This window comes from Salmo salar, chromosome 06 (assembly GCF_965601325.2).
Source record: "Salmo salar chromosome 06, fSalSal1, whole genome shotgun sequence".
Taxonomy (NCBI): Eukaryota; Metazoa; Chordata; class Actinopteri; order Salmoniformes; family Salmonidae; genus Salmo; species Salmo salar.
In genome coordinates, this window is record NC_138296.1 from 49,394,551 (window position 1) to 49,418,068 (window position 23,518).

Here is a 23,518-nt window from a genome sequence, read left to right on the forward strand (position 1 = left end):
GTTACACAACATTTAAGGTGTAGAAAATGAACATGCTTAGGGACAAATGGCTATACGAGCGTTCCCTACTGGGAGGCAATACCCCGGTGCTTGGCTGAAAGTCTAAGGCTTTTAGAGGTGATGAGCCTTTATCGAGGGAGTTGGTCATTTTGTGTTTGTCTTTGGAGGTGAACAGGCTTTACTTACGGACTGTGGAGAGGAGGGAGTTGGTCATCTTGTGTTTGTCTTTGGAGGTGAAGGAGGCGGAGGGGTCGTGAGGGCGTCCCACGGAGAGCTTGTGTTTCAGGGAGAGCTTCTTCAGGGGTTTCATCTTCTCCAGGGGCCGGCTGTTCCAGTGGGACTTTAGGACGCGCTGCAAGTGCAGACTCATCGTCACGTCTGCATACACACACGGGGGGGTTAGCAACAGATAATAACTTTGTTTTTTTATCATCTTTATAAGCTCTCTAAAACTATGCTGTTTATGACTTACGCTTTATTGATAATTCATTGTCCATATAGTTCAGCTGATCATTATCTTTTCCTTGTGTTTTACATTGTATGACATCAAATGTTGTGTTTGTTTCTGCACATGTACCAAGATGTTCAAATAAACCTACACCTAAACAGGGCACATTGGCCCGGCCAAATAGAAAGAAAGCACCGGTCAGGTATCGAGAACTGTATAGACGTAGATTCTAGGGGGACTACAGATCAGATCAAACTTGTAAAAACGACAAACCCCATCAACTGTGCACTATTAAAAAGGCCAACGCCATTGTGGGGGCCAGCTACAGTAGCCATATTGGACCCCTCGCTACCACCTTCAGACAGACAGTAGCAGTGCATGGTCATAGACTGCATTGCCTTTTCAACCACCAACCATCCCCTCTCTCACCAGTTGACCTACTTGACTGCACCATCCATCTCCAGCCAGTCCTTTATACCTCATTACGCTGCAGACTTTTGAAGCTTTCACATCTCTCAGGCCTAGCTAGCTAGCTAGCTCCTCTCATGTGGAAAAGGCACATCTGGGACTGCGAGAGAGGGGGAGGGTGGATGCATTGAGCAGCAGTGCTTTGACAGAGCGTCAGAGTGGATTTCTCACTCAATCCACCAGGGGGAGGACTTCAGCAGGTCCAGACTGGAAGCTCTAGAAGACCCTCCACCCCTGCTGACCCCCCTGAGGATTTGGCCTGCTTTCATCCTGCTCTCTACATACTATTTCCCCCTGCCTTTAATCTTAGCACTGGCAGGCCCACATTACAGGCCCAGCCACAGGCCTTTACTACAGCAGTAGAGAAGTGTGGGAGGGAGCCCACAGGTGGAAAGTCAGAATGAAATACACGCTACATGATATGTATGGAACAATGACCCTTGATTGGATTGAAGCTGTTGATGCTGCAAGTTCTCGATACGTCAAAGCTACAGCTCAAATTCCGCCTAGAAAATAGTCTATATAAAATGGGGTGCGCCTAAGTATTCCATACTGGATCTTTAGCACTTATAAACCAACTATGCTGCTCCACTACCCAGCAAGCACAGGATGGCACAGCAACCCCTGTCCCTTGTTAGCCAACCCTTGACCCAGGGCATGACGAGGTCGGAGCTACTTACAACAGAGAGAAAAGATGTGGTGCACCTATAGCTAATAGGCGTACCCTGTTTTAATGCAATGTTGTCTCCGGCTGGAGCAGCTTTGGATGATGTTTATGATCAAATCAATCCATCCACCAACCAATCTTACCGTCTGAGAGGGAGAGGATGGGATGCACGCAGGGGTCGAACTGGGACAGCCTCTCCAGTAGAGGGCGCTCGTACTGGACGTCTGAGGAGGAGAGGGTGCGGCCGCCACACGTCATACACTGGGGGTTGACCTCGCAGCCGCAGCGAGGACCCGGTACGCACAGCCTCTGGCCCTGGAGAAGAGAGGCAGGGAGGGGGAAGGAAAGTGGGATGATTCTTTAAACATATTTAACCAGGTAGGCCTGAGTAATTGAGTCCGAGTACAAATTCTCAATGCAATAACAAGCGTGTAATATCCAGACACATGGGGAACATGTAAACAACAGAGGGAGACCGTCTCTGACGGAGCTCGGATAAAACTAGTCATCATATTCTTGTTCCAACAACAACAACATACTGTTGCACAACAGCAATGAAACCGCTGCAAACATGGGAACTTTCTACAACGCCTGCCTTCTTGTAAGGCAATCAAAAAAGGCAATCAAAAATCGGACCAGATTCAAATTGTTTAAGAAATAAAACATGCATAGATAGCACCATTAGCTTAGCTTTTATTGCCATAGTGTAGGCGAAGCCTTTTGAAACTGCAGCGGTGCTGGTTTAATAAGATAAGCCAGAGTTCCTGTTTAGTTTATGGCTTTAACAACTATCTGAAATACTAGGAGCTGAGAGGACAGCTTGTTCACAGCGCTTTCCCGTTATGGCGGCGTTTCCTGTTACTGAACAGAGTAGGAGTGTTGATCTAGGATAAGTCCCCCCCTGTCCCCGTCCAGTCAAACCTTTTTGAATTGTGGGTTTCTGTCAGGCAGTTCCTTCTAGTCGGGAAATATAACAACACGTCTGCTTTTAATAGAACACGAGTCAGCAGCATTCAGCCCTACCTGTGTCGTTGGAAACTAGCCACCTGTTCCAAGGCCACTTTGCATGAAGGAATAGACCTCTTTGGAGAATGCAGAGGTAGAAGACATGTAGACTATATACACACACACACACCGAGGGTATGAGAGTTCTAATGCACATCCTTAAATGTACTGGCGTGGAGGGCTGGTGGTCACTCATCACTAAACCTTATGCTGTAGTTTGTTAATGTACTCACGTGCACTCCCCACATGTAATCACACTTAATGCTAGTACAAACACAGATGCTCGCATGTCCTTTCACACTTGTAACTCAAGACACACAGACCGGCATACATTCACTTTTTTAGCCACTTGTCCTTTGGACAAGTAGGACTGATTTTGTACTTATCCGAAAGCTCAAGTCACTTGTCCCCCAAATAATTATGGGTCTGTAACACTATGGGCCAAAAGGGTGACTTGATGCAAGGAATCACTTACCATTATTATTACCATACAGAGAATCACAAAAATGTAGGCTACCCTCTGCCAACAGGCTTCTTTGCATATTCAAGCCTGTCTGAAAATAGAACACTGCCCCTTTAAGGCTCTCCTGGAGGAAGGTTGGCCGAAAACATATTACAACTAAAAACTTTGACTTTATAACATACTTTTCTAATTTAATGAATCAGGGATCAAATGGCTAAGGTTGGCTACCTCAAAGCAAGGTAACTAACAAATACATGCTTATCTGCATTGTAAGGCTAAAATATTCAGGTTTCAGTGGAGATCTATTGACAGCATTGGGAATAATTTGTCATTTGGGCTAGGTCAAATCATACAAATATTTTAACGCTGTCAGAATGATATGGCCAATGCTTTTCAAATGTGTCAGATTTATTTCTCAAATCTCAATTTTGAGTGAGGCGGTTTCACAACAGGAGTATTACACCCGTTCATTATTCACGACGAGTGCTGGTGGAATGTTTTTTTTTTTAGGACATCGGTCTTGACAATGACATTAATAGATGTAGCTTTTAGATAAATATTTAACTACTGAGATAACTAGCCAGACGACACGATATGTTTTGAATTGGCTCTCTAGTTTAATTGGTTGTCTATCATTATTTTATAGGCCTACCTGCTGTAATGTCTCCCTCTCTCCCCTCGGGCCCAATCAAACAGGAACAAACCAGGTGATGCCCACGCCATGACTTTTCAAGGATTTTCATGACCATATTAACCCTGTTTGCTGACCAAAAATGAGCTATACCTGGGCAAATAACTCACTAACTAGCAAGGAATATGAAGAAATGTACAAACGTGGCTACATGCAGCTCTGATCTCAAAAGTGATGGACAGACCCAGCCTTTCAATGCAATATAATCATATTCTGATGCGCTCTGCATGAATTGGGAGAACAGTACACAACAACGCATGTGGAGGATACTCTGGTCCAATTCTGATGTGAGTAATTGTTTGATACTGTGACTTGTGTGATTTTATTTACTTGTCCATCCGGACAACATAGAGTATTCTATATTCTGCTTATATTCAGTATACTATTCTGCTTGTCTCACATACCGGACAAGCATTAATGTCGAGCCGTGAACAAATATACACACACACACACACACACACCAATCCACCACCCATGAGTAAAAGGACACACATTACAGATAGCATATCCATATAAACATTTACATTTAAGTCATTTAGCAGACGCTCTTATCCAGAGCGACTTACAACACACACATAATACACAGAAAAAAAATCAGCCAATCACTCTGTAGTTCAAGGACACTGACAGTCATACTAGCAAACAATACACCCAGTAAAAAACTAAATGAGCTGAAAACACACAGAATGACAACGTAGCAGTGAAAGCGTACATTACAACACACAAACAGTAAAGCACAAACACACACACAAACAAACCTTGCGGTTGAGGTTGGTGACGGTGCTGGGCCTGACGAGGCGTCGTCTCTTACAGCTGAGGAGGGGCCGTGTGCGGGCCGCCACACACGTGTCGTCCTGAGGGGAGCACGGGAGCTGGGACGAGGGCAGGCTCTGCTGCTGCTTCCTCAGCTGCTCCTCCAGGTCAGAACACTCTGGAGAACCAGGCCGCAGGCTGGAGGGAGGGACAGTCACTCATCAATATTATACTACACGAAAGAAGAAACCCTGTGCACAGCAGTTTTATTTTACCTTTATTTAACTAGGCAAGTCAGTTATTTTCAATGACGGCCTAGGAACAGTGGGTTAACTGCCTTGTTCAGGGGCAGAACGACAGATATGTACCTTGTCAGCTCGGGGATTCGAACTTGCAACCTTTCGGTTACTAGTCCAACGCTCTAACCACTAGGCTACGCTGCCGCCCCAGTGAATCTAGATCTGACAAATGTTAGTGCTTTTTGAGGTCGGTTTCGATTATTTGGGTTGAATGCTGTAACACTGAAATAACACAATACAAGTCCCATTAATGGTAGTGACTGCCCATCACCCATCATTACACCACTACCCATTATTACTTATCACTTATTAACCATCATTTATTCACATTACTTTAATAAAATATTTCAGTTGTGTACATTTGATGACTTTATTATTTAATTCCAAGTCATCATCAGTCATCATCTCATCTCTATAGAGCCAATGCTTTCTGACAAAAAACCCCCCACTATTTTGTAGTTCTTCAATGTAAATAAGGCATACTTTTATGACTGCTGAATATCAACTACAGTGGGGGAAAAAAGTATTTGATCCCCTGCTGATTTTGTAAGTTTGCCCACTGACAAAGAAATCATCAGTCTATAATTTTAATGGTAGGTTTATTTAAACAGTGAGAGACAGAATAACAACAAAAAAATCCAGAAAAATGCATGTCAAAAATGTTATAAAATGATTTGCATTTTAATGAGGGAAATAAGTATTTGACCCCCTCTCAATCAGAAGGATTTCTGGCTCCCAAGTGTCTTTTATACAGGTAACGAGCTGAGATTGTATTTTTGATAGAGATGCCCTAGAAGGACAACAAATTGTCAGACAGGGCACTTCCTGCATGGAATCTTCTCAGGTTTTTGCCTGCCATATGAGTTCTGTTATACTCACAGACACCATTCAAACAGTTTTAGAAACTTTAGAGTGTTTCCCATCCAATGCATATTCTAGTTTCTGGGCAGGAGTAGTAACCAGATTAAATCGGGTACGTTTTTTATCCGGCTGTGAAAATACTGCCCCCTATCCCAAACAGGTTAAAATTATAGACTGATCATTTCTTTGTCAGTGGGCAAATGTACAAAATCAGCAGAGGATCAAATACTTTTTTCCCCTCACTGTATCAAATCACTTAGATAATGTATTTTCAGGTAGTGATACCTAGCGAAGCAACAGCTGCTCTCTATATCCCCTCACAATCATGCATTCTTCTGCCTCTTCTGTAGCAGGCATAAAAGAAAGAGACCGGACAAGTAGACGTACAATGGATTATGCTCATTGTAGTTAATTACCACGTTTATGAGCTAAACTATGTAGAATATTGGCCTGTTGGAAACTACAACATCACACAGTTCAGGCTGGATCTGATTGATCTCTAGAGAAATAGTGCAATGTGCACATTGAGAATAAAACTGAACAAAATGGAACTCAAATAATTGAACCGATCGGTCAACTAGTTTAACTTGTCTGGGCTAGGGGGCAGTATTTTCACGGCCGGATGAAAAACGTACCCAATTTAAACAGGTTACTACTCTGGGGCAGAAACTAGAATATGCATATTATTAGTAGATTTGGATAGAAAACACTCTGAAGTCTCTAAAACTTTGAATGGTGTCTGTGAGTATAACAGAACTCATATGGCAGGCAAAAACCTGAGAAAAGTTCAAGCAGGAAGTGGAAAGTCTGAGAATTGTAGTTATTTTGATTCTCTATCGAAGCTACAGTGTCTGTGGGGTGACGTTGCACTTCCTAAGGCTTCCATTGGCTGTCTAAAGCCTTCAGAAAGTGGTTTGAGCCTTCTCCTGTCACTGGGCAGAGTATAGGAGCTCATTCACTGAGTGGTCTGCCTGGCAACAAAGGGATTGGATATGCACAGTCACGCGAGCACGCCGTTCCTTCTTTTTCTTCTTGAATGAATATGCTATTGTCCGGTTGGAATATTATCGCAATTCTACGTAAAAAATTCCATAAAGACTGATTTTAAACAGCGTTTGACATGCTTCTAAGTACGGTAATGGAACATTGACTTTTCGTCTCTCGTTCCACGCTCGCGCGTTATGCCTTTGGATAAGTAGATAAATATGGATTATTTCGAACAAAAACAACATTTCTTGTGGAAGTAGCAGTCCTGGGAGTGCATTCTGACGAAGATCAGCAAAGGTAATACAATATTTCTAATACTAATTCTGAGTTTAGGTTGCCCCGAACTTGGCGGGTGTCTGAATAGCTCACCGTGATGGCTGAGCTATGTACTCAGAATATTGAACAATGTGCTTTCTCCGTAAAGCTATTTTAAAATCTGACACAGCGGTTGCATCCAAGGGTAGTCTATCTATAATTCTTAAAATAATTGTTATATATTTTGTCAACGTTTATGATGAGTATTTTTGTAAATTGATGTGCACATTCACCGGACGTTTTGGTGGGAATACATTTTCTGAACATCACGCGCCAATGTAAAATGCTGTTTTTGGATATAAATATGAACTTTATCGAACAAAACATACATGTATTGTGTAAAATAATGTCCTAGGAGTGTCATCTGATGAAGATCGTCAAAGGTTAGTGCTTCATTTAGCTGTGTTTTGGGTTTTATTGACATGTCCTTGCTTGGAAAATTGCTGTGTGATTATTTTTGCCTATGTACTCTCCTTACATAATCTAATGTTTTGCTTTCGCTGTAAAGCCTTTTTGAAATCGGACAATGTGGTTACATTGGTGTAAAATAGTTGTATGTTTGAGAAAGTTGAATTATGACATTTTGTTGTTTTTGTATTTGCCGCCCTGATATTTCACTGGCTGTGTCCCGCAGGTGGGACGCTAGCGTCCCTCCTAGCCCATAGAAGTTAAAAAACAAAAAATAACAGAAAATTCAGTTAGTCGCTCAACACTAATAAAAATGGACAATCTATGTCTATAGACCCATTACATAAGCTGGAGGGAAGATCACTTATCAACACTGTAATACATGACTCTGTATATTACTACTACTACGACTGATAATGTTCATAATGATAATTCTGGATTTATCTTTTCACTGTCCATTGAGTAGCTTTATTTGGTAGGTCTCAATGTAACAGCATGGGGGAAAACTCCCATCCCATTTATAAGGAGTGTGAATATGTATTACTCGGTGACAGAATGATTATTCCAGTCACAGTTCTGCATTCCACTAGAGGAAAAAGGCTGCAGCATGAACACATGTACGTACAAGCTTGTACAGTGCTGTGTGTACAAACCCTGTAGTATGTTTGGGAAGAACAGTGAGCAGCTGCAATTCCCACATGGATCATGTCCCCTCACACACACACACCTTTGTCCAGACGGAGTGGTTGGCATAGAGGCCGCCTTACGGAAAGTACACACACCTAGTGGACGGGTAAAGAGGTTTCATTCCATCGCGTCGTACCTGTTGATGATCCCGTTGACCCGTCTCCCGGACGCGCAACCTTTCCTCAGGCCTGTTTCCACAGAGACCGTTCCGGGACCTTCCGCCCCACCGTCTGAGCCGCACTCCTGGAACCAAAGACAAGGTTGGCACGGCTAACATGGAACTCCCCTTCGAAACTCTCTCCCAACCCACCCTCCTCAACTCCATTCCACTACAGCCTAGCCCAGAACAGTTGAATGACCTCCTAGTGAAATCCTCGGGCCACAACTGAATGGATAGAAAGGTCAACACTACTTGGCATGACAAAGACCACCACTGTTTCGGGACCTCTCCCTCCTCACCCATTCTCTTCCCGAGATAGTAGTCCCTCTCCCCTCCCTCCCTCCCTCCCTCCCTCCCAAGTCCCGGGGGCTGGTTGGGGTTCTGTGGGGGAGTCTTGTTCCCGTCTCTCTATTTTGGGCACAGTGCCAGGGTGCCATCTTGAGCGGTGTCTTCTCTCCCTCCCTCTTCTCTTTCTCCCCTGAACTGGTAGGGAGGGACCACACTAAGTGGAAAAGTCGCATTTGATTCTTTCTCTATGAAAACAGCACATGACTTAAGAGGTTGTCAGCACTAATTGAATTGTGTACCTATTCATCTAAAACTAGGACATGTTTAGGATACGCGAGTTGACGTCTAAGAAATGAAGACACAGGCTTGTTGAGGATCTGATTGGACAGTTACATCGTCAGACTCATTTACCTTTATTACCGGGCAACCAACAGGCTCCGCCTTCACCTCCCCGTCCTCAGGTGACACGTCAAAGGGGGAGGTCTCTGTCAGCATTATGGAACCCTACGAGAGCGCAGATAGGCCAGGGTGAGCTCTTCAGTCCTTCTGATTCATAACACCAGAGGTAACAGTGGCTTTGCAACAAAGTAACTGGTTTTGGTGTAGCCACAGACAAGGTAAGGGGCACCATGAACAAGCTTCACATTTTACCAGGAAGGCTATGATATTCCACTGGGAAATTACCGTTGGATGGATGAAGTGAGAGAAAGAAAGAAAAAGTGGGAGAAGCAGAGGATAAGAGTGGGGAAGAAAATGAGGGCTAAAAGCAGACAGGCATGTCAGAGGTATCGAGGTTCGCAACATACTCTTGATAAGAACAGAATAGAAAAGCATTCCCACTTTTCTCATCCGTAGTTGAGGTGTGAGCTAAGCTACTTTGAGCGTGGGGATTGAGAGACACGTTAAGTCACGTGACATGCTTCTACATCCCCATCTACCAATGACATGACTTTCACCCGGTCCGCCCCTTCCCTTCCACTCTTGAACTTGTTGCCAGGGCAACCCAGGTGGCTGAGACTGAGGGTGCTGACCATAGAGAAACAGTGAATTACTTTTTTTTTTTTTTTACGCGTAACCAGTGTTAAGAACCAGTGTTGTATGTATTGTGTGGTGGTGGTGCTGACCTTGTTGGAGCGGAGCTGACGGTAGATGTCCGTCTGCTGGCGGATGCGGTACTCCAGGTCAGACACGTGGGCCTGCAGCCAGTTCCAGTGGCTGACTATGGAGGCCCTATCCACCGCGTAGCGCCCCTCCGCACGTCTCCATCTGTCGGGCAGAGCGAGAGGAGGACAGGGTCAGAGCAGAGGCAGGAGAGAAGGTGTGCGCGTCAGTGTGAGAGAGATTGTGTGTGGGGAGTGTGATTGCTTGTTTGGAGGAGGGTCCGTGTGGGCTCCGAGGTCAGTGACAAGGACTTTTGGAATGAAGTCAAGGGGCGTCACACAAATAACACTAATGGGGGAAAAAAGCTTCAAAAACATCCACCCGCCTTCATTCACAACACTAGCCACAGACTTTTGTTATTACATCTAAGCCACCGTACACACACGGGATGGGTGTGGTTATTCGAACGGGCGTTAGTATTTGGTTACTTACAAGTTCATAAAAAAATGTAAAGGCTTTGTCTAAAATTTGATTTCATTATCTGTGACATTGCTACATTCTAGGACACACCTTGCCACTCGAAATGTTTATATAACAACAGTTGACATTTCTTACGAATGCGCCCCATAAAAAAGACGCATCGGTAGCCTAGACACTTTTCACACGTCTAGCTCGTTATTGTCGGTCAATCAATCAGAGAAGCTTTACAGTCAGAGGCTCCATGTGTTGCAAGTGAATTGGGACATTTCTAACCAATGGAAAATCTCCCTCTCTCCAAAGTGCACCACCTCTCCTGAGTCACCTGAGCAAGTTGCCATTCAAGTAAAAAAATATATATATTCATGATATTATTTGGATAGTAAAATCACTTCCAGTCCCCCCAGTGACCGATAACCTTTAGTCTAATCAAATCGACACTTTCTCTTCGCTCCCCGAGCTGCTCGACTTTGTTTGTGTTTCAATAGCAGTAGCAGCACAAAACTGTAGTTGCCACCTTTCCACTGAATCCCCTTCCCATGTGTTCTACACCTAGGTCTGCACGCCTAGTAGTTGCCTCCCCAACCCTGAATGAGCTGTGTTCAAGCCAAGGTTTCGACATGATGGCGCTGTGAGCGAAGGACATTTTGGTAGGAAATGACTCAAGATTACCCTCGATCACACTCTGTCCCAGAAAGAGGGAGAGAGAGGGAGAGAGAGAAAAACAAGGGTGGGAGGGGGCGACAGAGAAGACAGGGACAACGAGGGCAAGAAATCAGTGCAATGGGGGTAAAAGAGAGGGTAGGGAAAAGAGAGATGATCAGAAATGGAGAAAGTGAAGAGAGCTAGAGAGAAAAAGAGGGCTGCTATGTTCTTTCTATAGAGCCAACATTACATAACCCACTTTCCTATCAGTCTGGTGAGATGGCTGGAGACCAGTGAGGCCTCTGCTGTTACAGGCCCTCCTCCTCCCCCACCCCCTCATCTACTCTGACTGGAATTTAGAGGACAACCTCTCAACACACACTATTATTGCGTCCCAAATGGCACACTATTCCCTATTTAGCACACTCATTTGGACCGTGGCCCATAGGGCTCTGGTGAAAAGTAGTCAACTATATAGGGGATAGGGTATCATTTGGGACAGGCCGCCGGTTCAAGACTCGCCCAAACACCCATCGCCCTACGGCTCTCATTCTCACCCTCTTTACAGCTATCAATAATCAGTACAGACCAACAGAACAAGGTCACTTTTGGCTTAGAAGGGGCTGTGTTCTCTCTTCCAGAATCTCTTATACCGACAAAGAGACTAGTATAGCAAAGAGACTAAGTATAGCAAAAAATGCTGTTTTCAGAACGTGGCAATGTAAAATAGAAAATGTCTTTCCAAGATTCAGAGACTTTATGTCATACATTCAGAAGAAGGTTCCAAAGTTTCGCCTGTCTACACAGGCACAAACACACTGTTTCATGAGGGCTGGATATAAATACACCCTTCTCTTCACAGTTCCCTTTAGGAAAAAAGACATGATAACATGGATGTGCATGAGAACATGCATGTATAATCCCTCTCTTTAGCACAATCACACATGCAGACTAATTAACACACACACACACACACACACACACACACACCTGTTTTAAAAGGAAAGTAAGGCAGCCTCCCATTTCCATTGGTAGTGTGATATAGGAAAAGGAGTGTGACGTGGCCAGTTCCACAAAGGTAGTCAGTGAGCAACAACATATGGGAGGACTTCAAAAGACTGAATAATCAGTTACTTAGAGATGGTGTACTTTATATTCTGATTAGTAAAAAGGACACACGGACTTATAAAACAAGGCCATTGCGGGGCGGGAGGTGGTGGGGAGAGAAACAATTAACTCCTCATGTCTAACCAAACAAACAAATCTGAACCAGGACCCCTGAATCCAGTTTTTCCTGTTCATTATAAATTAACAGTGCTGTTTTCTACCCCAAGTCTTTTTTATTTTTTTCAATTAAAAAAATTCCACATGGGCTTTGGTGAGTGTGGGGGAGGGGCAGTACTGTAGTAGGCCAAGTATTGCAGTACTACAGTCAACCACCGGGGGCAGTGGATGGGCGAGAGAATGAACCATGTGTTGTAGGGCTGTGGAGAGGAGAGGGAGAATGCTGTGTGTTGTAGGGCTGTGGAGAGGAGAGGGAGAATGCTGTGTGTTGTAGGGCTGTGGAGAGGAGAGGGAGAATGCTGTGTGTTGTAGGGCTGTGGAGAGGAGAGGGAGAATGCTGTGTGTTGTAGGGCTGTGGAGAGGAGAGGGAGAATGCTGTGTGTTGTAGGGCTGTGGAGAGGAGAGGGAGAATGCTGTGTGTTGTAGGGCTGTGGAGAGGAGAGGGAGAATGCTGTGTGTTGTAGGGCTGTGGAGAGAAGAGGGAGAATGCTGTGTGTGGTAGGGCTGTGGAGAGGAGAGGGAGAATGCTGTGTGTGGTAGGGCTGTGGAGAGGAGAGGGAGAATGCTGTGTGTTGTAGGGCTGTGGAGAGGAGAGGGAGAATGCTGTGTGTTGTAGGGCTGTGGAGAGGAGAGGGAGAATGCTGTGTGTTGTAGGGCTGTGGAGAGGAGAGGAAGAATGCTGTGTGTTGTAGGGCTGTGGAGAGGAGAGGGAGAATGCTGTGTGTTGTAGGGCTGTGGAGAGGAGAGGGAGAATGCTGTGTGTGGTAGGGCTGTGGAGAGGAGAGGGAGAATGCTGTGTGTTGTAGGGCTGTGGAGAGGAGAGGGAGAATGCTGTGTGTTGTAGGGCTGTGGAGAGGAGAGGGAGAATGCTGTGTGTTGTAGGGCTGTGGAGAGGAGAGGGAGAATGCTGTGTGTGGTAGGGCTGTGGAGAGTGAGGTTGAGAGAGAGAGGAAGGGACAGAGGGAGGAGTTTTGGCTGCTGCTTGTTGCTGTAGCGACACAATGAGTCCCCCCCCCCCGCTCCTCTCTGTGATCCACACAGGAACAGGAAGCAGGCAAACAGGAAGTAGCCACAATCACAGACAGACAGACAGACAGACAGACAGACAGACAGACAGACAGACAGACAGACAGACAGACAGACAGACAGACAGACAGACAGACAGACAGACAGACAGACAGACAGACAGACAGACAGACATGAATGATGCAGAGGTCTTAGTGTCACACTCCGGATGGAAACAATTACACTAGAGCTACCATTAACATAAAACACTGGCGACCTACTGGTGTAGGGGTTAGTCTCAGTGGAAAAGCACCAGTACAGGGACAACCAATAACACTGACTTTCACAGAAACACCCACAATCTAAAAAAACAAACGCCAGGACAGGAGCTCCGACAAGAAATCGCTCTCACACAAAACATGACGTGTGTGTATAATAACAACACTCTCACAGAGGGCATGTGAAGTGCCCCTGCTGACTTTCAGAAATCCAGACGAGTTTCTTTAGAAATAAAACATTTAAATACATTTTACATTTATTCACAACTCATTTCAATAAGTGCTCAGAGCCGGCGAGGGCGTTCGGCAAAAACAGGCCTCTTCCTTGACTTTCTGACAATACCGTAATACAATTCTCTGTGGGAGTGTGACGGCCACTGGGAAAAACCACAGCCACTCTTCATCTCTGACTAGTGCAGTGTAGCTGATATTCACTAAACACACACCGTGGATTTAGTAGCTACCAAACACATACCACTGAGTCACTCGCTTTTTCTCTTTCGACTTTTAGCTGACATTCTCGGTTGCATGCACGTGCGGTCTCTGACTTGTCGGGGAGAGGTTAAGTGGCCATGTGCCATCCTCTCTGGTGAGGCTCCCTCTTATAGAGCCATCCATCACACACTATCTGCATTGACCCTTTTTGCTAACTTTTTAAAAATGTATTTTGACTCATCATTTCTACTGTTTATTATCTATCCTGTTGCCTAGTCACTTTTTTCCTAGTTATGTGTACATATCTACCTCAATTACATCATACGCCTACACGTCGACTCGGTACTGGTACCCTGTGCATATAGCCAAGTTATCATTATTCATTGTGTATTTATTATTACCTGTTATTACTTGTCTATCACTCTGCATTGTTGGGAAGGGCCCGTAAGTAAGCTTTTTACTGTTTTTCTAGACCTGTTGTTTACAAAGCATGTGAAGAATAAAATTGGATTCCTGTGTCTCTGTGAGAAGCCTGACTTCAGAGACACATACAGAAGGGTCACAGAGCTCTGGGAGGCCGTGTCTGGGTGAAACAAGCCCTGGTGGAAATATAGGGATACACTGCCTGGCATTGAGAAGAAATCCAGAGTACTGTCAGTAAGGAGTATGACTGGCTTTGTGGTAGGAAAGTGTGTGTGACCTTGAAGCGTGGGGTCCTGTCCTCTCACCAGGGATGAGTCATTCACACCTGTCTCTACTCTGCTCTCACCTAGGAATGGGAGCTGTTTTGCAGGGCCGAGACGATACCAGTATCAAGATACTCGTTGGTATTGTTGCAAGGAAACAAAACACAAAGTGGATTTCACTTCTGTAAGAGAACAGCCCTAATGTTGGAAACAAACATCATTATATGGTTATCCATAGTGACTTTTAGATATTTTACATACAGCAGGTTTTTAAAAAGGACCAAAGAGTTTGATCTGCATTGCACTATCATTTTTGGCATGGACAAAATATTGCGATACTGGTATCGTCACAGCCCTACTGTTTTGTAGTGTGTATAGCTAGACAGTAGTAATATCCATAGTAAAGGAATACCAGATCACAAGATGATGGCTAGCTGGTAAACCACAGAGAAATAAAACGGAATCTCATGCTCAATATAGCACTGATAACATCAACATAGCCCACCACTCCAACATCAAACCAAGTGCCTTATGATTTATGTAAAAATCTAACACTTTGATTAATATTTCAGATATTTTCAGAAGTCAGCCAGTAGCTTACATCCATCCGTCAGTCAGTAGTGTACACACGCACACATACGAGAAACCCGCCCAACCAGGAAATGAACGCTGCGAGCAGTGAGGCAAAACAAAAACACAGGATATAAAAAGACGGGTGGTAATCGTCATGGTCGCTGGGGTAACAGGGACTGAACCATCAAAAGGAAATAACATCTGACTATTAAAAAGGGTAAAGGAACGAGCGCAAGGGGAGAAAAATTATCCACCCTTCTTTAAAATACATGAGCATATCTAAAGGCCATTAGAAGTGTGGGATGAGCCAGGAGCCTCATGCTGCTTTTAGCAGCAACAAAAGAGCGAGGGAGGGAGGGTGGAAAGATAGGAAGAGAGAGTTGCTCTTCCAGTCAGCCTGTGTGTGTGTGTGTGTGTGTCTATGGGCGGGGTTTAGTGGAGAACAAAGGGTTTGATGTGCTGGGAGAGAGAAAATAACGATCCCACCCACCTCCCCTGTCACATGACTAGCCTTCATGGCGCAGCAAAGGCGGCACGAGTGAGAGACGAGTGAGAAGGCGGGAGTGAAAGAGAGAGGCGAGAGGCGGAGGCAGAAAAAATTGAGGGAGAGGGGAGTGAGGAGCCGAGAGAGAAGCTGGTGAAAGAGAAGAGGGCGAGGAATGGAGAAGTCTGGGAAGGGCATTTACAAACCCATTCCATTACTGCTGGAAAAATACTAATCAGGGCTCTTCTGAATGGTCCGACTCCAACACCATTATTGAGTTTGCAGATGACACGGCTGTGGTAGGCCTGATCACCGATGACGATGAGACAGCCTACAGGGAGGTGGTCAGAGACCTGGCAGTGTTGTGCCAGGACAAAAACCTCTCCCTCAATGTCAGCAAGACAAAAGGAGCTGATCATAGACTACAAGAAACAAAGGGTAAAAGCATGCCCCCATCCACATCGACGGGGCTGTTGTGGAGCAGGTCCAGAGCTTCAAGTTCCTCGCTGTCCACATCACCAAGGAATGAATTATCATGGTCCACACACACCAACACAGTCGTGAAGAGGGCATTACAACGACTCTTCCCCCTCAGGAGGCTGTAAAAAAAATTGTTATGGACCTTCAGATCCTCCAAGAGTTATACAGCTGCACCATTGAGAGTATCTTGACTGGCTGCATCACCGCTTGGTATGGCAACTGCTTGGCATCCGGCTACAAGGCGCTACATAGGTTAGTGCGTACGGCCCAGTATATCAATGGGGCCAAGCTTCCTGCCATCCAGGATCTCTGTACCAGGCAGTGTCAGAGGAAGACGAAAAAATAGTCAAACTCCAGCAACCCAAGTCATAGACTGTTCTCTCTGTTACTGCACATCAAGCAGGAGTGATGCACCAAGTCTGGAACTAACAGGACCCTGAACAGCTTCTACCACCAAGCCATAAGACTGCTAAATTGTATTTGACTGACCGACTAAGACCAACATGCCATAAGCACTGACAGGGAAACATGGTTTAAAGGGGCAATATGTGTCTTAAAATAATGATATAGGCCTACATTCATTAAAACAGTGGTGGGGTGACCTGCTTTGTTGTTTGAATCCCAGATTGCCACTTCAAAACATGTTTTATAATGACGCCAGATCAAGGGTGGGCCAATCCTCTACAATGGCTTACAATCCTCAGGCCTACATATTCCTCTACCATAGTCCTCAACTATGTAAAAGTTTGTTTAGACCAAGTGATGGAGGACAGATATCAAAGGCTCTCGCTAAATGCTACTATTAAAGATGAAAGATTATGTCACTGGCCTACAATTCATTAAAATTGAAAAGCTGAAATGTCAGTAAGTATTCAACCCCTTTGTTTTGGCATGCCTAAATAAGATCAGGAGCAAAAATGTTATAAACAAGTCACAATAAGTTGATGTTGTAGTGTGCAATAATAGTGTTTAATATGATTTTGGAATGACTACCTCGGATCTCTGTACCCCACATATAAAAGTATCTGTAAGGTCTCTCAGTCGAGCAGTGAATTTCAAACACAGATTCAACCACAAAGACCAGGGAGGTTTTCCAATGCCTCGCAAAGAAGGGCACATATTGGTAGATGTGTATCTATAAAATAATATATATATGTAAACAATCTTTTACATTGATTATCCCTTTGACCATGGTGACATTATTAATAACACTTTGGGTGGTGTAGCAATACACCTAGTCACTACAAAGATACGGGAGTCCTTCTTAACTACCAGAGAGGAAGGAAATCGCTCAAGGATTTCACCATGAGGCCAATGGTGACTTTAAAACAGTTAGAGTTTAATGGCTGTGATAGAAAACTGAGGATGGATCAACAACATTGTAGTTACTCCACAATACTAACCTAATTGACAGAGTGAAAAGAAAGCTTGTACAAAATACAAATATTCCAAGACATGCATCCTGTTTGCAACAGAGCACTAAAGTAATACTGCAAGAAATGTGCAAAGCAATTAACTTTCTGTCCTGAATACAAAGGGTTATATTTCGGGCAAATCCAATACGACACATTACTGAGTACCACTCTCCATATTTTCAAGCATAGTGGTGGCTGTCGCAGTCGCAAAAACCATCAAGCACTATGATTAAACTGGCTCTCATGAGGACCGCCACAGGAATGGAAGACCCAGAGTTACCTCTGCTGCAGAGAAGTTCATTAGAGTTAACGGCACCTCAGATTGTGAAGCATTTATTTGGGCTGCAGAGTTAAAGTAACAGACAGATCTCAACAACTGTTCAGAGGAGACTACGTGAATCAAGCCTTCAGGGTCAAATTGCTTTAAAGAAACCACTACTAAAAGAACACCATTAAGAAGAAGAGACTTGCTTGGGCCAAGAAACACGAGCAATCGACATTAGACCGGTAGAAATCTGTCCTTTGGTCTGATGAGTCCAAATGTGAGATGTTTGGTTCTAACCGCCATGTCTTTGTGATTCACAGAGTAGGTGAACAGATGATATCTGCATGTGTGGTTCCCACCATGAAGCATGGAGGTGGTGTGTTGGTGCTTTGCTGGTGACACTGTCAGTGATTTATTTAGAATTCCAGGCACACCTAACCAGCAAGGCTACCACAGCATTCTGCAGCGATACGCCATCCCATCTGGTTTGCGCTTAGTGGGACTATCACTTGTTTTTCAACAAGACAATGCCCCAACACACCTCCAGGTAGTGTAAGGGCTATTTGACCAAGAAGGAGAGTGATGGAGTGCTGCATCAGATGACCTGGCCTCCACAATCACCCGACCTCAACCCAATTGACATGGTTTAGGGTGAGTTGGACCGCAGATTGAAGGAAAAGCATCCAACAAGTGCTCAGCTTATGTGGGAACTCCTTCAAGACCGTCGGAAAAGCATTCCTCATGAAGCTGGCTGAGAGAATGCCAAGAATGTGCAAAGCTGTCATCAAGACAAAGGGTGGCTACGCTGAAGAACCAAAAATATATTTTGATTTGTTTAACACTTTTTTGGTTACTACATGATTCCATGTGTTATTTCATAGATTTGATGTCTTCACTATTATTATACAATGTAGAAAATAGTAAGAATAAAGAAAAACCCTTGAATGAGTAGGTGTGTCCAAACTTTTGACTGGTCCTGTATAAAAAATGTTTTGATGAAAAAAAAAAAATAACTTCTTATAGCCCATACAAACACATTGAATAACAGATTCATGACATGAATCAAACATGAACAACAAATCGTCCCCCAAAAAGCTTCTCTCAAAATTTGTGCACAAATTTGTTTACATCCCTGTTAGTGAGCATTTTTCCTTTGCAAAGATAATCCATCCACCAGTTTTCAGCTCATGAAACATGGGACCAACACTTTATATTTTAGTTCAGTGTAGTTTGTAGGCCAACCCGTTTTTGTGTGGATGCGGTGGATTGAGACGCATCCGATTTAAAAAAAAAACTGACTTGTACGGGGATTTCATTTATTATGCCAATTAGATTTCCGCGGGGGTGTGGGCATCGATCTTACGGCGTTATTCCCACTTGGTAACAACAAAATGTGGAAAAAGTTAATACTTTCTGAAGGCACTGTGTGATTAAGACTGTCTGTGAATCAGAAGGGGTTTATGTGACAATGGTAAACTCTCATGTCATGCATACTGCAGCTTCTTGTCATTTCAGCTTCTCTACAAGGACAAGAAAGTCCACCATCGAAATGCAAATCAAACAGTGGCATTGTCTACATTTCAACAGAAAATTGTCTACCTTTCCCCCATACTCAATATTCCCCCCTCCCCATCATACTCTATCCCCTCCCACCGTCCTCTATCCCCTTCCACAATACTTCTTCCCCTAACCCCCCCCCCCCCCAACACACTATTAGCCCATTGGTGTGCGAGATAAGGCAGTAGAACCCAGTGAATAACTCCTGTTGTATGACGGTGGCGTATGGACCAGGCCGGCCGGCCAGGCTGAAAGGCTCCTCTCTGGGTCCCCCGATAACATACCTGATTCTATAGACACCATGAGAGACAATGACCAGCCAGCCAGCCAAAAACCTGGTCTGCATCCCAAATGACATACTTTTGACGTTAATAGTAGTACACTATATAGTGATAGGGTGATAGTGATAGGGTGCATTTGAGATGCAACCCTGGCCCAGCATATTCCACAGGTTCTAAACATGGCCGGATGGGAGAGGAGTGACTGGTGTCATTCTTGACCTCGCTGCAATGAGGGGCAATGTCTCGCAGAGACGAGATAAGTCGGGAAGAATAGCAGAGTACTGCATTTGGAAGTCTTGTAAACAATTGTGGACGTTTTAACTGGGGGCACAGACCCAGATAAAAACAACAAGGCTTGTTTTTACGACCCTACCAAAAAGGTAGAACACATCTGGTTTACATATTTGCTAGGTTCATAACATATAATTATTTGATTATTCAGACAATGGTTTTTGCATATGAATTCCTTTTTCTGCACACTGTTTCGGGGGCTGACCTCCACTGGAAAATAAAACAAAAGGTTGAGGATTCCTTCCTATCTGGGGAAGGAGACAGATCTAACCCCTGAAGGTCACATGCCTCCCTGTCTGTTCTGCTGTAACCAGGCAGCTGAGGAATGCTGGAACACAGATTTAAAAAGTCTCATGGTTCTGGAATATGTTGTCAGGATTCTGTAATACGGGGCAACAGGCAAGGGTCTTGTGTTCCCAGCGAAAGGAACCGGAAACTAAGATTGACAAGACGTGATGTCGAAACCCAATTTTTCATGTTTGTGTTTACGTTTGTCTTTTAGCGCCTGGCTTCCTGGAAAGTATTTACCCCCTTTCTCTGCTAATAAAACACACATGGAAGCTTCAATCCATACAAAGAGAAGCACAGCTGCTTTCCAGGGGAAAAAAGGGGGGGGGGGATGACGACACTAAATACCGATAACTCGCTGCAATATCCAGGCAACACCCACAGCGTTCTTTGAAAGGGGTAGGACTATACTGCAATACATTTGGGCCGCAGATGATTCAAAGCAAACGGTTCAATGGGTGCAGACCAGACGGGGATAAAAGACTGTAGGCCTGTATTCCCGGGGCCTTCTCTGTGCTCTGTGACGTCCCCGGCCGGCGTCTTGTTTCTAGGTGAACGGAGACACAGAATGTGTGCTAATGGGACGCCAGACCAGACCGTGGCTGGGGTCTGGGCCCGAGGGGGGGGCGGGGCCTAAAGCCCTGCTGCTGTGACTTTAACGGGGTTAAGTGGGGCTGGAATGTTGGAGTCATTACATAAAGACAAAATAATGAGCTAGAGAGGAGTAGGGGAGAGTGAAAGTAGAAGAAAGAGGAAGTAAAGAGCGAGTAGAGATATGAATTAGGGTGAGAGTTGAAGAGGGAGAACAGAGTGTGAATAAAGAGTGTGTGTTATGAAATTGTTGTGGGTTGGTATTGGGAAGGAGAGACGTAGTGTTGGCTAACCCAGTCCAGATGTGAGGATGGGAAAATTACGTGTTAGTAATAATATTGCGTGTCCGATTGCACAACCCACAGGGGTTAGGCAGGAACTCAGATACCGGTTTGAGGCTCCACTCCTCTGCATGTTCCAATTCCACACGTCCCTATTGGCTCAGGCTTGTCCAGAGAAACATCACCATGCTGTCCAGAGATGGCTGGATAGGAGAGATCATGAGGGGCATTTAAATCCAGTCCGGATGAAAATATTGAGCTAAATAATATATTCTGTTTACAAAAAAAGACCAGAATAATCAGGATCTATCCTTTTTTGACACTGGGTTTTAAGTCATCATACAATAACTTCAGTAGCCTAAATAAAATATTAGGCCAGGGACGTTAGCCGCAGACGCACCAGGGTTGGGGCCAATTCCATTTCAATTCAGAAAGTAAACCAACTTCCATTTAATTCCACATTTTCCTCATTTAATACAATTTTTATTGAGTTTTTGTATGCTTCCTGAATTGACTAGATTTTTATCTGGAATTGCCCCCAACATTGCACACCATTATTTTTTTGTCCTATACCACAGCATATTCCTTCATAGGTTCCCACAGGGAGGCTGGGCGGCTGCATGTTATGGTGAATCTTTCCTAGCAATGCAACACCTTCGTAGAGTGGTGCCAGCCAGCAACAGAGGAAGACATCTTGCCTTTAGCTGGTGACAGGTGGACGAGGAAGAGTTTCAGGTTCGGCTCCATGTGAACCTATTTCAGTGCCAACGACTTCAAACTATTTGTTCTGACAGCACACTGCTCTCTCTCTCTGCACCGGCTTCGATAGGGCTGACAGCCTGGCACCTATAATTAGGCTGTTTTACCTTTAGTTCATCTTCAACCTATCACGTTGGAGCTACCATTGTTGTTTTCCTGTCAACAGACTTCTCATTAATCAAACAATGTAAGTCTTATGTATTGTGACATTTCAGTTTTGTTGAATGCTGTAACATTTACAATCAAATTAAGAGAGAATTGATATACTGATGTATACTACTGTTGATGGGTGGTAAATCAAGTAGGCTGTCAATCTAAGTTGTGATGGGTGGAAAGGTGACCCTCTAGATTGCTGCACAGGGGAGGTTTCAAGCCAGTGTTGCATGCTCTACCATTTACCTTTGGCCCATATAGGTCAATGAAAGCAAAATACAAAAAGGACAATTTGAATATTCAAATCTAAAAGCTAGATTCATGAACTCTCAATACAACTACCACCGAAGGCCAAATGCTCTCTGTTACTTGGCAACCAGACGTATTAATACCTTAATCGCAATAGGAATTTGCTTGACAAAAACGCCCTCCTCCCAGGCACTGTTCATAGCAAGCACTCGACACTTGACAGCAGGGTCGTATTCAACCTAGGTTACATGCTGCTTCATAAAAACATTAGGTGTAATTGGGGGTAAGGCTAAGTATAGCCTATCTACCTGCATAGAATACAACTCAAACATTACTCAAAAGACTCAAGAAAGTACACAGGCCTTGAAAACCAGCCTTGGGCTACCTACAGTGTACCATACTCCCATTGTTCACCTCCTGCCTGTCTGTCAGAGAATATAACAAAAAAACATGACCCAGACAGAGCTGAGCAGAGCAGGGTAGAGCGGACACTGTGCTCCGGTGAGGGGTACTTGTGTGCTACTAGCTTAATTACCACAGTGACGCTGGTGACAAGATAGGGCCAGCGACAGGGAAGGTGACGTCACCCAGCAGAGCGGTGACTCTGGTGAACGGGAGGGGGGGGAGGGGAAGGCTGTGCATATTACAACAACAGATGGGAGCAGCGATCAAAGCAAGCCGCATCAAAGTAAGCCAAGCTCCTAGTCTACGCTTAGACAACAAACGCAGTACACAACACAAAGTCTATACTGGCCATACAAACAGACAGACACAGGGACGTCGGCCCTATATACATTTTACATTTTAGTCATTTAGCAGACGCTCTTGTCCAGAGCGACTTACAGTAGTGAATGCATACATTTCATACATTTTATTTTTTATTTTTTCTGTGCTGGCCCCCCGTGGGAATCGAACCCACAACCCTGGCGTTGCAAACACCATGCTCTACCAACTGAGCTACATACAATCTTGAAATATAGACGTTAACACTAAGAAATACATAGGCCTAGATGGGTCAAAAAGAGGTGGTGTATGAATCAATCTTACCAGCCATCCTTTATTTGTTGTATGAAAAGGATGACAGAGCTTACAGAACTAAATCCGTTACGGACATTAAAATGGTGGCTCACACAATAATCCATTATAGATTTTCAAAAGGACAAAACAACCTTGTGGTGGAGTTAATATCAGAATCAGTAATACAAATTGCCTCCATAGGTTGTGAGCTATGACTCGGCTAGCCTACCCTTTGAACATCTTTTGCCATGGAAACCAAGCACCCTTTCCAGTTCGTGGAAGGCCTACACATTACATAAATGTCTTAAATAGAAGCGGGAGCTGTGAGGGCTGGGCTGCTGTGTCACAGCCGGGTGCTAGGCCCCTCTCCTCCTCCAGACTACCGCACCATCTGACCGGCAGCAGCTCTCCTCTATGTATTAT

The 23,518-nt window shown here is 44.5% G+C and overlaps 1 protein-coding gene across 3 annotated transcripts in view; it reads right to left on the bottom strand.

The window, feature by feature from the left end:
- LOC106607458 (KAT8 regulatory NSL complex subunit 1) overlaps positions 1-23,518 on the bottom strand; it is an 81,746-nt gene that overhangs the window by 6,591 nt on the left and 51,637 nt on the right. For 2 of the 3 annotated variants that reach the window (XM_014204420.3, XM_014204421.3), the window contains 6 exons: positions 9,625-9,766; positions 8,912-9,004; positions 8,189-8,295; positions 4,501-4,693; positions 1,727-1,898; positions 187-378 (listed from right to left, as the gene is read on the bottom strand). In XM_014204420.3, the coding sequence (XP_014059895.2) occupies positions 187-378; positions 1,727-1,898; positions 4,501-4,693; positions 8,189-8,295; positions 8,912-9,004; positions 9,625-9,766 (899 nt within the window). The remainder of the gene's footprint in view (positions 1-186; positions 379-1,726; positions 1,899-4,500; positions 4,694-8,188; positions 8,296-8,911; positions 9,005-9,624; positions 9,767-23,518) is intronic. The other variant, XM_082976703.1, reaches the window with a different exon arrangement.